The sequence below is a fragment of the Streptopelia decaocto genome, assembly GCF_964273445.1.
Source record: "Streptopelia decaocto genome assembly, chromosome: 26".
NCBI classification, from domain to species: Eukaryota; Metazoa; Chordata; class Aves; order Columbiformes; family Columbidae; genus Streptopelia; species Streptopelia decaocto.
In genome coordinates, this window is record NC_138681.1 from 2,500,036 (window position 1) to 2,513,711 (window position 13,676).

At 60.6% G+C, this 13,676-nt stretch overlaps 1 protein-coding gene across 4 annotated transcripts in view; it reads right to left on the reverse strand.

The window, feature by feature from the left end:
• ARHGEF11 (Rho guanine nucleotide exchange factor 11) overlaps positions 1–13,676 on the reverse strand; it is a 37,852-nt gene that overhangs the window by 12,851 nt on the left and 11,325 nt on the right. For 2 of the 4 annotated variants that reach the window (XM_082073022.1, XM_082073020.1), the window contains exons 2-20: positions 12,996–13,087; positions 11,191–11,289; positions 10,233–10,282; positions 10,099–10,156; positions 8,693–8,871; positions 8,526–8,597; positions 8,316–8,435; positions 8,092–8,137; positions 7,936–8,012; positions 7,388–7,525; positions 5,994–6,068; positions 5,671–5,772; positions 5,329–5,427; positions 4,081–4,123; positions 3,427–3,523; positions 2,268–2,390; positions 2,067–2,090; positions 1,578–1,722; positions 222–315 (exon numbers count right to left, since the gene is read on the reverse strand). In XM_082073022.1, the coding sequence (XP_081929148.1) occupies positions 222–315; positions 1,578–1,722; positions 2,067–2,090; positions 2,268–2,390; positions 3,427–3,523; positions 4,081–4,123; positions 5,329–5,427; positions 5,671–5,772; positions 5,994–6,068; positions 7,388–7,525; positions 7,936–8,012; positions 8,092–8,137; positions 8,316–8,435; positions 8,526–8,597; positions 8,693–8,871; positions 10,099–10,156; positions 10,233–10,282; positions 11,191–11,289; positions 12,996–13,087 (1,733 nt within the window). Of the gene's footprint in view, positions 1–221; positions 316–1,577; positions 1,723–2,066; positions 2,091–2,267; positions 2,391–3,426; positions 3,524–4,080; positions 4,124–5,328; positions 5,428–5,670; positions 5,773–5,993; positions 6,069–7,387; positions 7,529–7,935; positions 8,013–8,091; positions 8,138–8,315; positions 8,436–8,525; positions 8,598–8,692; positions 8,872–10,098; positions 10,157–10,232; positions 10,283–11,190; positions 11,290–12,995; positions 13,088–13,676 lie in introns of all 4 variants that reach the window. The other 2 variants (XM_082073021.1, XM_082073019.1) reach the window with 1 other exon arrangement.

Below are 13,676 nucleotides of genomic sequence, written 5' to 3' on the forward strand. Positions count from 1 at the left end.
CCCATCCCTCAAAGCCACGTGGGAGCGTGGATGGTTGAGACAACTGGTCTCCCATGAGTGGCTGGAGAAGAGCAGAGCGTGGCTGGTGACAACTGCCTGCTACGGGGTGACAGGGGTCCCACGGGTGCCAAAGGCCACCTGGTGGCCCCGGGTATGGCGCAGATGTCCTGCAGGCAGCAGGGAGGCTGCGGATACGACCTCCAGAAGACCCCAACACTCACTGCTCTGGGAGATTTTGGGCTTCCCAATGTACTTGAGGATGGGGTTGCGCTTCTTGTCTTCCACAGCATCCTTGTCCTTCTTCGCGCTGCTGCTCTGTTGGGACAGAATGACAGAGAGTGAGGGGTTGGAGGGACCTGGAAGGCTCATCCAGTGCAACCCCCCGGAGCAGGAACACCCAGCTGAGGTTCCACAGGAAGGTGTCCAGGGGTTGGAATGTCTGCACAGAAGGAGACTCCACACCCTCCCTGGGCAGCCTGGGCCAGGCTCTGCCACCCTCACCCCAACAAGTTGCTTCTCATCTTCCAGCGGAACCTCCTGTGTTGCAGTTTGCACCCATTGCCCCTTGTCCTGTCCCTGGTTGTCACCAGCAGAGCCTGGCTCCATCCTCCTGACACTGCCCCTTTCCATCTTGATCCCCAGCAATGAGTCCCCCCTCAGGCTCCTCTTGTCCAGCTCCAGAGCCCCAGCTCCCTCAGCCTTTCCTCCCACGGGAGATGCTCCACTCCCTCCAGCATCTTGGTGGCTGCGCTGGACTCTCTCCAGCAGTTCCCTGTCCTGCTGGAGCTGAGGGGCCACAGCTGGACACAAGATTCCAGGTGTGGTCTCCCCAGGGCAGAGCAGAGGGGCAGCAGAACCTCTCTGGCCCCAGCTGGTCTCCCATCCAAGCACTGACCGGGCCCGACCCTGCTTAGCTTCCAGATCAGGTGTTCTCAGGGTGCTCTGGCTGTGGATCTGGACGGTCTCCCATCCAAGTACTGACCGGGCCCGACCCTGCTTAGCTTCCCAGATCAGACCAGATGGGGCGTTCTCAGGGTGCTATGGCTGCATATATACATATATATATACACATATATATAAAATATATGTTTCTCAAGTGTATCCTTATAGTGTCAGAATTAAACCCTTTTCTCAAGGGCAGAGCAGAGGGGCAGGAGAACCTCTCTGACCTACTGACCACCCCCTTCTAACCCCCCCAGGTCCCATTGGCTTCCTGGCCACAAGGGCCCAGTGCTGGCTCATGGTCCCCCTGCTGTCCCCAGGACCCCCAGCTCCCTTTCCCCTACGCTGCTCTCTAATAGCTCATTCCCCATCTTACACTGGAACCTGGAGCCCCGAGAGGAGCACTGCCAAAAACCCGTGTCACCACGTGGGCCCCGAGGTGACCCCAACCCTGACCGCGCTGGCCGAACGCCGCTGGCGCCGGGATCCGGCTCTGCCCTGGTGCTGTGCGGAATTCCAAGGCATGGAGGGAGATGGAGACCCCCTGGAGACCCCCTCCCCATGTCTCCTCTGAAGATCCAGCATCAAGAGCCTGGCCCCGGGGCAGAGTACAATGTTGTCACCAAGCCACCCACCTTCTTGGCCTTGGGGAAGAAGGACAGCCACTTGTCCCTGTCCGGGAGGGCCGGCGCCTTCTCCCCAGCGCCGGCCCCGCGGGGCTCGCGGCTGCGGATGCCGGTGTGGCTCATGTAGGTGCTGAGGGCGAAGGCCATGGGGGAGCTGCAAGAGAGGAGAGCGTGGGGCTGGAGATGTGACACTGGGACGGGGCTCCGCAGCTGGGGAGGCCACGGGGGGGCCCGGACACCCCATGGGGCTCTGGGGGGTCCAACCCTCACCAGGGGACACCCAGGCAGGGATGCAGGTAAATGAGAAGGGAGGAAAGGTAAGTTTGAGGGGGTGAGTTGGTGATGGGAAGGGGGCTGGAAGCCCCTGGGGACACGCGTGGCACTGGAGAGGATGCTGGAGGCCGCCACGGGACGGGGACGCTCAAGCATTTGCTCTCTTGCCTCTCAGCTATCACCCCTCCCACCAGGACACTCGCGCTGCGCCCCGGGGCCACTCACCTCCTGTCCTCCTCGTATTTTGACCTGGAGGGAGAGATGGTGAGCGATAAATGAGCTTGTTTGGAACAGAATCCTCCCCTGAGTCTTATACCCCACCCCTGCCCCTCGCTGCACCCCCCGCCTGCTCCGAATTCTCCTTCGCACCCCCAGCGGCGAACGAGGGGAGAACTCGCCCCATGCGCAGGGCGGCCCGGCACTCACAGGATGTCGCCCAGTTGCGCCAGCTGCTTCTCGGCCACTTGCCGCTCCTTCTGGGGGTCCCCATCCAGCTCCAGGAGGTCGTTCTCCCCGTACAGACTCCCCAGGCCCATGGTGCGCTTCGTTCTGCGGAACACGAGGCTCGAGAGCACCGGCACGGGCGCCGGCCACCCCGGCGGCACGGGTATCACAGTATCACAGTATCACAGTATGTTTGGGATTGGAAGGGACCGCAAAAGCTCATCCAGTGCAATCCCCCCATGGAGCAGGAACGCCCAGGTGAGGTCGCACAGGAACATGTCCAGGCGGGTTGGAATGTCTGCAGAGAAGGAGACTCCACAACCCCCTGGGCAGCCTGTTCCAGGCTCTGCCACCCTCACCATGAAGAAGTTTCTTCTCAAATTTAAGTGGAACCTCTTGTGTTCCAGCTTGATCCCATTACCCCTTGTCCTATCATTGTTTGCCGCCCAGAAGAGCCTGGCTCCATCCTCGTGCCACTCACCCTTTAGATATTTATAAACATTAATAAGGTCACCCCTCAGTCTCCTCTTCTCCAAACTAAAGAGCCCCAGCTCCCTCAGCCTTTCTTCATAAGGGAGATGCTCCACTCCCTCCAGCATCTTGGTGGCTGCGCTGGACTCTCTCCAGCAGTTCCCTGTCCTGCTGGAGCTGAGGGGCCACAACTGGACACAAGATTCCAGGTGTGGTCTCCCCAGGGCAGAGCAGAGGGGCAGCAGAACCTCTCTGGCCCCAGCTGGTCTCCCATCCAAGCACTGACCAGGCCCGACCCTGCTTAGCTTCCCAGATCAGGTGTTCTCAGGGTGCTCTGGCTGTGGATCTGGACGGTCTCCCATCCAAGTACTGACCGGGCCCGACCCTGCTTAGCTTCCCACATCAGACAAGATGGGGCATTCTCAGGGTGCTATGGCTGCATATATACATATATATATACACATATATATAAAATATATGTTTCTCAAGTGTATCCTTATAGTGTCAGAACTAAACCCTTTATTCAAGGGCAGAGCAGAGGGGCAGCAGAACCTCTCTGCCCTACTGGCCACCCCCTTCTAACCCCCCCCAGGTCCCATTGGCTTCCTGGCCACAAGGGCCCAGTGCTGGCTCATGGTCATGGGTAGGAGCGCACTGGGCTGCGCCTCACCTGTAATCCTGGATCTGCTCCTGGATCTCGGGCATCACCATCTCCTGAGCTTCAAAGAGGGCGGCTCGGACATCGTCCCCATTCCGCAGGCGACTCTCTAGGGACCAGAGAGGAGAGTCGGTGTCACCAACCGTGCTCAGCATGCGAGGACGGGCCCCAGGGTGGAGGCTGCAGGACCCGCTGGCCTCCCCCGCCACAGCACAGCCCCCTTACGACCTTCTGCTCCCCCAAACCGGGGCAACCTGTCTCCCATTTTGCACACCCAGGCTCATAACGCTTTTTAAATACCTTGGAGGTGTTTAGGAGACGCATAGATGAGGTTCTAAGGGCCATGGGTTTGTGCCGGTGTTGGGTTAATGGTTGGACTCTATCTTAAAGATCTTTTCCAAGCAAAATGATCCTATGATTCTATAAGAAGCCCCCCAGGACTGAGCTGGGCAGAGCGCAGGAGCCCCAGCCCCAAATCTCGGCACGTCCTCTCTCGGAGGGCAATAGGGATAAGAACAGAGGGGGAGCTGCCCAACCCCTTCCAACGAGTCCCGCTGAGGTCCTTTGGGACCTTCCTTTGGCACCCTAACCAACAGCCCTTCTTCAGGGTGCTGGCGACACCGGCGCCCCGGGTGCCGCGGCACAGGAGCCGGGAGCCGCACTCACCGATCTCGGCCAGGAGCTGCTCCGACACCTTCACACGCAGAGGCTGGGGAGGGAAGGGAGAGAACAGCTCAGCGGGGCCGGAAGGAGCCGGGAATCCCTATAGATGGATCTGTAGCGGCTGGATCGCTGGGCTGAGGCCAGTTGTATGAGTTCAACAAGGCCAAGTGCCGGGTCCTGCGCTCGGGTCACAACAACCCCATGGACGCTGCAGCTGGGGAACAGCGGCTGGAAAAGGACCTGGGGGTGTTGGTGATGGGCTGAACATGAGCCAAGAGGCCACAGGATCCTGGCTGGTGCCAGCACTGGTGTGGCCAGCAGGAGCAGGGCAGCGACCGTCCCTGTGCTGGGAATGGGGAGGCCAAACCACGAATGCTGGGGGCAGTTTTGGGCTCCTCACACCAAGAAAGACCTTGAGGTGCTGGAGCGAGTGGAGAGAAGGGAGCGGAGCTGGTGAGGGGCTGGAGCACAAGTGTGATGGAGCGTCTGAGGGAGCTGGGGGGTTCAGCTGGAGAACAGGAGCTGAGGGGAGACCTTCTGATCTCTGAACTGCCTGAAAGGAGCTTGGAGCCAGGGGGGTCGGGCTCTGCTCCCCAGGAACAAGCGCCAGGAGCAGAGGAAACGGCCTCAAGTTGCACCAGGGGAGGCTGAGGTTGGATTTAGGAACAATTTCTTCCCCAAAGGGCTGTGGGGCATTGAACAGGCTGCCCAGGGCAGTGCTGGAGTCACCATCCCTGGAGGGCTGGACAGACGGACATGAGGTTCTCAGGACATGGGGCAGGGACAGGGGTGGGGAGCGCTTGGACTCCATGATCCTGAGGGGCTTTTCCAACCCAAATGATTCTGTGATTCTATGAATATGGCACACGCTGGAGCCACATTCAAGCCAGGGCGCCCCGTGCTCCGGCACCATCGCCCCGCAGTGATTCTGGAGCCTCACACACCCAGCACCCAAACGCCACCTCGGAGCAGCGCAACCCGCTCCCTCCAAAGGGACACGAGCTCCAGGAGCAGGAACGGGAGCACCCACTCCTTTCCTCCCAGCACCGGCGCAGCCGCGGTTGAGCAACGCTCGCGGCCCTGCCTTACGCAACCCATTGCAGCCACGCAGAGGAACCACCAGCAACAGAGCAACACCAGTGGTGAAAACACCATTAAAAAACCCATCCGTGTGCGAGGGACGCGAGAGGCAACGGCGGCTTTTCCAGCGGATCCCCGGCGGGGACACGGCGCCCTGCGTCCCGTCCTTACCGCGTTCCTGTCCAGGAAGATGTTCCAGATGTCCTTCCCCAAGAGGCGCGAATCCTTGCCGGCCGTCTGCTGGCAAACGTCCACGCACAAGTAGAAGAGCTGCAAGGAGGGGAGAGAAGGAGGAGGGGGGTTTAAAGCAAGAACCCCAAAGGCTCAGCAAAGCGGTGACAAACAGGGGCTGGGGAGGGCAGCGCCGCACGGTGACGCCGGGAGGAAGAGGAGGAAGCGCAACCGTGGCCGGTGCTTCCCTCTTGTGCCGCCCCGCGCCCACCCCGGGGAGGGGACGGCGCCGAACGTGCCGCCCCGTCCGCGTCCCCCTCCGGCGCCGCTCCTGTCCCTTACCAGGGGGCTGGGGTCCGCCTGGGAGAAGATGTAGCGCAAGAAAACCCCCAGGTGTGCCGGCCGGGACTTCAGCTTGGCCAGGTCCTGGAAGAGCGAGTCGCTCTGCGCCCATAGGGGACCCCGAGGAGGAAAAGCTCGTTAGGATGGAACAGAATTAACTTGTTTGCATCATTGAACCCCCAGCTCCCACACCCCATCTGCACATTCGCCTCCCCTGGGAGGATTTCAAAAGGCCACTGGGCGCCAGGACCCGTGTGGGAAGGGGACAGTCCTGTCCCCTAAGGAGTGGGGACAAAAGCCAAGGGTACTTGGGACGCCGCTACCTCGTTATTGAAATATCCCGGCTCGTAATCCTCCTCCGGCGCGATGATGTGGGCTCGGCCCGGCCGGTCTGAGCCCTGCGGGGAACGGGGGACAGAGCTTGTGGGGGGGACGCATTCGCCGTCCCCATAGCACCCACCCTACTGGCTCCTGAGGGAGGTTTGGGCCAGGTCTGAGGTGCTGGTGACAGCCAGGACATGAGCCAGCGTGTGAGCAGGTGGCCAAGAGGCCACCAGCATCCTGGCTGGTACCAGCACTGGTGTGGCCAGCAGGAACAGGGCAGCGACCGTCCCTGTGCTGGGACCTGGGGAGGCCAAACCATGAATGCTGGGGGCAGTTTTGGGCCCCTCACACCAAGAAAGACCTTGAGGTGCTGGAGCGAGTGGAGAGAAGGGACGGAGCTGGTGAGGGGCTGGAGCACAAGTGTGATGGAGACTGAGGGACCTGGGGGGTTCAGCTGGAGAACAGGAGCTGAGGGGAGACCTTCTGATCTCTGAACTGCCTGAAAGGAGCTTGGAGCCAGGGGGGTCGGGCTCTGCTCCCCAGGAACAAGCGCCAGGAGCAGAGGAAACGGCCTCAAGTTGCGCCAGGGGAGGGTGAGGTTGGATTTGGGAACAATTTCTTCCCCAAAGGGCTGTGGGGCATTGAACAGGCTGCCCAGGGCAGTGCTGGAGTCACCATCCCTGGAGGGCTGGACAGACGGACATGAGGTTCTCAGGACATGGGGCAGGGACAGGGGTGGGTTATGGTTGGACTCCATGATCTGGAGGGGCTTGTCCAACCAAAATGGTGACTCTGTGATCATGGAAGGGTTTGGGTTGGGAGGGACCTTCAAAGACCATCTGGTCATGGGCAGGGACATCTCCAGCAGATCAGGGACATCCAGCCAGACCAGGGACATCAAACCAGACCAGGGACATCCAACCAGACCGGGGACATCCAACCAGACCAGGGACATCCAACCAGACCAGGGACATCCAACCAGACCAGGGACATCCAACCAGACCAGGTTGCTCAGAGCCACATCCAACCCGACCGTGGGTGTTCTCAGGGATGGGGCATCAACCACCTCCCTGGGCAACCTGGGCCAGAGTCTCCCCACCCTCAGCATCACAAATAGACATTGGAGATGGGATCCTGGGGACAGTTTCTTCCCCAAAGGGCTGTGGGGCATTGAACAGGCTGCCCAGGGCAGTGCTGGAGTCACCATCCCTGGAGGGCTGGACAGACGGACATGAGGTTCTCAGGACATGGGGCAGTGCTGGGGTGGGTTATGGTTGGACTCCATGATCTTGATGGTCTTGTCCAACCAAAACGCTTCTATGGTTCTACGACCAGTCGAGCACCCACCAGCCGCCCCGGCCGTCCCCCGGGACCCCCCCAGAGCCCAGCCCACCTGCTCGGCCGCGGGGGTGAAGGGGGTGTCGGATCCCTGCCGGCGATGGTGCTGGAACAGGCGGGCGGTGATGACCGGGGAGGTTCGGGGGCTGTCCAGGCCGTGGTCGGAGAGGACGGAGTTGCGGCTCAGGGAGATCTGCTGGGGACAGACAACACTGGCACGTCAGGGGACACGGGACAACCGAGCTCCACGCCATGTGGTGATGTTGCTCACCCACCCAACAGACACGCTCGGGGCCATCTGAGAGCAGTTTCCAGCTCAGAGATGGGCACAGGGAGCTCTGAAACCACACAAACCCTCTGCTGGCCCCACTTTACGATTGGGACCACAAGCCAGCAGCTCGAGTCCCCTCCATTTGAGGGGCAGTCACGCCAGGTTAACATTACAAGCCCAAGAACTTCAGAGCTGAGATGACATTACAAGGAACTCAGCTCGTTCAGACGGCCAACGAATCAGATCCTTGACCCCCCAAGGATGAGCCGACTCATCCATCCGGGCTTTTCTCCCCGTTCCCAGGCACAGAAGTTGGGGCTCCCCGCTCTCACCTCACTCACAGACGGGAACCGCTCCGGCCCCGACTCCAACCCGCTGTCACCGTCCTGCGAGTCCAGGGACAGGCGTCCTGGGAGCGGAGCAGAGAATGACCCACGTGTCCACGAGACGGGGACGCAGGGCCGGTCCCAACCCGCGCCACAACTCACCTTCCGCTGCCCTGAAACCGGAGTCGCCGCCCGGCCGCCCCAAATCCTGCAAGGCGAGGAGGTGAGTTGGATCAGCGGGACGTTCGGGGACACTCGGGGACATTGGGACAGCTGCGGCGCTCCCACCCAGCACAGCAGATGTTGGAAAGAGTGGTGGGAGGGTGTCCCATGGGGAGCCACGAAGGTGGCCAGACCCCCCGAATTCCCCAGGGTGTCGCACGTACCACGGAGCCGCCGGTCTCCTGGAGGATCTTGAGCTGGAGCTGGCTGACCCGCCGGCGCGCCCCCTCGATCTGCTCCTCCACCGCGCTGGCCGGGTTTCGGCTGTACGCCTCGCAGAAGCGCTGAGCGGAGGGGACGAGAGGGGACGGTGACACCGGGACAGCACCGAGGCTGCTCCGCTGGGGCTTCGCACAAAAGAGCCGCCACCGTACCTGTAACTCGGCCTCCTCCTGCCGCAGCATGTTCCGGAGAATCTGCGTGGCGTGCTTCTGGACTTCGGGGTCCTGGAATTTGGGATGGGTGCAAAGACACGCGGTGAGCTTTGTCCCCCTCCCCGCTCTGTCCCGCGTCACCCGGCGTGGACGGGTGGGTTTGGTACCTGCAAGGGCTTGGGGTCGGTGATGCGCTGCGGCGGGGGGAGCGGCGGCGGCGGAGGCGGCGGGGGACAGGCGGGGGTGACGCGGGGACCCCCCGATGTGCTCACGTCTTGCTGAGAGCCGGAGAGCCCCACCGAGGGAGGGGGGGAGCCCAGGAGGGTCAGAGCGACGTAAGCGCCGGCTGCAAAAATTGGGGAGTGGGAAAGTGAGAAAGACTCCCTGTTATGCACTCTCTTGACTTAAAACGGCGAGCGGGCATCGTGGCATTGGGGGGGGGCACATCCCTGTCCCTACAGCGGCTCTGCTGTGTTGGGTGCCTGTGAAAACCCACGGGAAGGATCAAGACAGATTGTCCCTTCTTTTCACCCAAATCCTCCCAATTCAGACACAGCACCCCGGGCACAATGGAGGGGGTAGTTGGATAGGGGTTCAACCCCAGGTTCCAGTGTAAGTTGGGAATGAGCTGCTGGAGCAGTGAAAAGGGAGCTGGGGGTCCTGGGGACAGCAGGGGGACCATGAGCCAGCACTGGGCCCTTGTGGCCAGGAAGCCAATGGGACCTGGGGGGGGTTAGAAGGGGGTGGTCAGTAGGTCAGAGAGGTTCTCCTGCCCCTCTGCTCTGCCCTTGAATAAAGGTTTTAGTTCAGACACTATAAGGATACACTTGAGAAGCATATATTTTATATATATGTGTATATATATATGTATATATGCAGCCATAGCACCCTGAGAAAGCCCCATCTCGTCTGATCTGGGAAGCTAAGCAGGGTCGGGCCCGGTCAGTGCTTGGATGGGAGACCAGCTGGGGCCAGAGAGGTTCTCCTGCCCCTCTGCTCTGCCCTGGGGAGACCACACCTGGAATCTTGTGTCCAGTTGTGGCCCCTCAGCTCCAGCAGAACAGGGAACTGCTGGAGAGAGTCCAGCGCAGCCACCGAGATGCTGGAGGGAGTGGAGCATCTCCCGTGGGAGGAAAGGCTGAGGGAGCTGGGGCTCTGGAGCTGGACAAGAGGAGCCTGAGGGGGGACTCATTGCTGGGGATCAAGATGGAAAGGGGCAGTGTCAGGAGGATGGAGCCAGGCTCTGCTGGTGACAACAGGGACAGGACAAGGGGCAATGGGTGCAAACTGCAACACAGGAGGTTCCGCTGGAAGATGAGAAGCAACTTGTTGGGGTGAGGGTGGCAGAGCCTGGCCCAGGCTGCCCAGGGAGGGTGTGGAGTCTCCTTCTCTGCAGACATTCCAACCCCCTGGACACCTTCCTGTGGAACCTCAGCTGGGTGTTCCTGCTCCGGGGGGATTGCACTGGATGGGCTTTCCAGGGCCCTCCAACCCCTCACTCTCCGTCATTCTGTGATGGGGGTGCCGGTCACCCGTGGGGAGGAGAAGCCGCAGCTCCCTTGGCCGTACTCACACTTGATCAACTTCACCACCTCGAGGTGCGAACTGTTGGTCACCATGGTGCCGTTCACCTGCAGACGGGAGAGGGGTGGCTCAGGGTGGGGGGCGCAGGGAGCAGCGGCGGGGCCGATGGCCAGGGGTGCTCACCTTGATGATGCGGTCCCCCTCCTGCACCCCGGCTTTCATGGCCGCCCCCCCTGCGACACAGGGAGGAGAGACGGACGTCAGGAGGGACGGAAGGACAGCACACAGGGCTTCCCGTCTGCTGGCCCCAGATTGTGCTCACCCCTCACTGCTCACCCAACCAAGGCTCAGCCTTTTCCCCCCATCTCGGGACAAACAAGGGGACCCCAACTTGTCACCCGCACCCCGGGACGGCTCCGACACACCCAGAGCCACCAGGTGCCTGGAGCCAAGGGCAGGAGCTCTGCCTCCTCTCCCCCTGCCTGCTCCTTAACACAATACAGCACAAAGTCGCTTCTCCCAAAGCCAAAACCGAGAGGAAAAAGTTTCCATGAGGTTCAACTCCAAGCCAAGGCTCCGAGACACGGCAGCCAGCTCTAAGACTGGAAAGTACAGCGGATTATTTGGATTCTTTCGGCTTTAACGGGCTCGTTAGTAGCAAACGAAGGGAGCTGGGAAGGAGGGGGGTCCACCCCAGCACACCCTGCAATCCTGCAGCCTCTTCCCTTTCCTCTATCCTCATTTTTCCTGGCTTTGGGGCGAGCGGGGGAAGGGGGAGGAGGTGGGAACATCCGCTGTAAAATAAGCAGCTCATTGTCTATTTAAATTGCCGCTCGCGGCCCCGCCACCCCGCAAAGTCATTATCCAGCGAAACCAGCGGCGCGGCCTGCGGCGCCAAGAGCCGCCGGCTCCGTGTCCATCGCGAGGGAACCCCCTCGCCCACCCATCGGCTCCCCGGGATGTAGAAGAACAGGGTGAAGCTCCCCAAAACCACCGTCCTTCTCCCAGCAACCGCGTCGTGGCGGGAGACCCCAAAGCAGCCACGTTTAGGGTGCAAACCCCCTTTTCGGGAGGGATGCGGCTCCGAGCGAGTGAGGGGAGCCCCGAGAGTCTCCGGCCCCCCCCGCCCGGCTCCATTTACCTGGGCGCACCGACTGCACCAGGACGACGCGGTCGCCGCTGACGGTGAAGCCGAAGCCATGCTGGTCCTTCTGGATGATGACGCAGCGCTGGACCAGACCTGCGGAGGGATGGGGGGGAGAACCAGTGAGGCTCCGAGCCCGGGGTGGGCGCCTGGCTTGTTGGGACCCCACTATTCCCAAGCCAGAGCTGGGTGGGGGCCCCCAAGTCAGCAACGCTGCGCCGGTGACTCCAGGGACGTGGTGACATCCATCCGCCCCAAAGTGGAGTGTCCTGGTGAGCACGGGCTGAGGGGAAGAGCCCCTGGAATCGCAGAATCATGGAATCACAGATGGTTCGGGTTGAGGGGACATTTAAAGCTCCCCCAGTGCCCCCCCTGCCATGACAGGGACATCGTCACCAGCTCAGGGTGCTCAGAGCCCCGTCCAGCCTGGCCTGGGATGTCTCAGGGATGGTTCAGCCACCACCTCTCTGGGTACCTGGGCCAGGCTCTCACCACCCTCAGGACAACAATTTCATTCTATCCTCCCTCCTTTAGTTTCAAACCATCACCCCTAGTCTAGTCCTAGTCTAGTAGTCCTGTTCTAGTCTAGTCTACTCCTATCCTATTCTAGTCCAGTCTAGTCTAGTCTAGTGGTAGTCTAGTCTACTTCTATTCTAGTCTACTTCTATTCTATTCTATTCTATTCTATTCTATTCTATTCTATTCTATTCTATTCTAGTCTAGTCTAGTCTAGTCTAGTCTAGTCTAGTCTAGTCTAGTCTATTCCTAGTCTAGTCCTAGTCTACTCTACTCTACTCCTAGTCTAGTCTAGTCTAGTCTACTCCTACCCTATTCTAGTCTAGTCTAGTCCTATTCTAGTCTAGTCTACTCCTATCCTATTCTAGTCCAGTCTAGTCTAGCCTAGTCCTATTCTATTCTAGTCTAGTCTAGTCTAGTCCTGTCCTATTCTAGTCTATTCTATTCTAGTCTAGTCTAGTCCTATCCTATTCTATTCTATTCTATTCTATTCTATTCTATTCTAGTCTAGTCTAGTCTAGTCTAGTCTAGTCTAGTCTAGTCTAGTCTAGTCTACTCTACTCTACTCTACTCTACTCTACTCTACTCTACTCTACTCTACTCCTATTCTAGTCTAGTCTAGTCTAGTCTACTCCTATCCTATTCTAGTCCAGTCTAGTCTAGTCTAGTCCTATTCTAGTCTAGTCTAGTCTAGTCTACTTCTAGTCTAGTCTAGTCTAGTCCTATTCTATTACATTCTAGTCTAGTCTACTTCTATTCTTCACTTCACTTCCTATGCTACTCTATTCTGTGACCCAGGTCCCAACTGAAATGATTCTACTCCTATCCTATCCTATCCTATCCTATCCTATCCTATCCTATCCTATCCTATCCTATCCTATCCTATCCTATCCTATCCTATCCTATCCTATCCCATCCTATCCCATCCTATCCCATCCTGTGACCCAGGTGCAGGACCTTGCACTTGGCCTTGCTGAACCTCATGAGGCTGGCACAGCCCCACTTCTCCAGCTTGTCCAGGTCCCTCCGGATGGGTCCCGTCCCTCAGGTGTGTCCCCTGCACCGCTCACCTTGGTGCCACCCGCAAACCCGCTGAGGGTGCCCTCGACCCCACTCTGTGTCACTGATGGAGACGTTACAGAGGGTCCTGCCCTCCCCAGGCACGTGCAGCTTTGGTGGCTCTGGGTGCCACCAAGGGGCAGAGGAGCCCCGTCCCCAAGGTGCCACCAAGCCCCCCGGGCGCACAGGGGGAGGAAGAGGAGCGGAGGGGGGGCAGGGAAACCCACCTGTGGTTTCAGAGGAGTCGGAGGGCTGGCGGCGGTGCCCGGGAGACCTGCGCTCTGCCGATGAGTCTCCCAGGGAGGACAGGCTGCTTAACCTGCCAGGAGGAGGAGGAAACATCAGCGAGGGGGCGGCTGGACGAGCCACGGCCGGGACCGGGACGGCTGGACGAGCCACGGCCGGGACCGGGACGGCTGGACGAGCCACGGCCGGGACCGGGACGGCTGGACGAGCCACGGCTGGGACTGGGACGGCTGGACGGAGCCACGGCTGGGACCGGGACGGCTGGACGGAACCACGGCCACAACCGGGATGGCTGGACGGAGCCACGGCCGGGACCGGGACGGCTGGACGAGCCACGGCTGGGACTGGGACGGCTGGACAGAGCCACGGCTGGGACCGGGACGGCTGGACGGAACCACGGCCGGGACCGGGACGGCTGGACGGAGCCACGGCTGGGACCGGGACGGCTGGACGAGCCACGGCTGGGACCGGGACGGCTGGACGGAACCACGGCCGGGACCGGGATGGCTGGATGGAACCACGGCCGGGACCGGGACGGCTGGATGGAGCCACAGCCGGGATGGCTGGACGGAGCCACGGCCAGGATGGCTGGACGGAGCCACGGCCGGGACTGGGACGGCTGGATGGAACCACGGCCGGGACCGGGATGGCTGGATGGAACC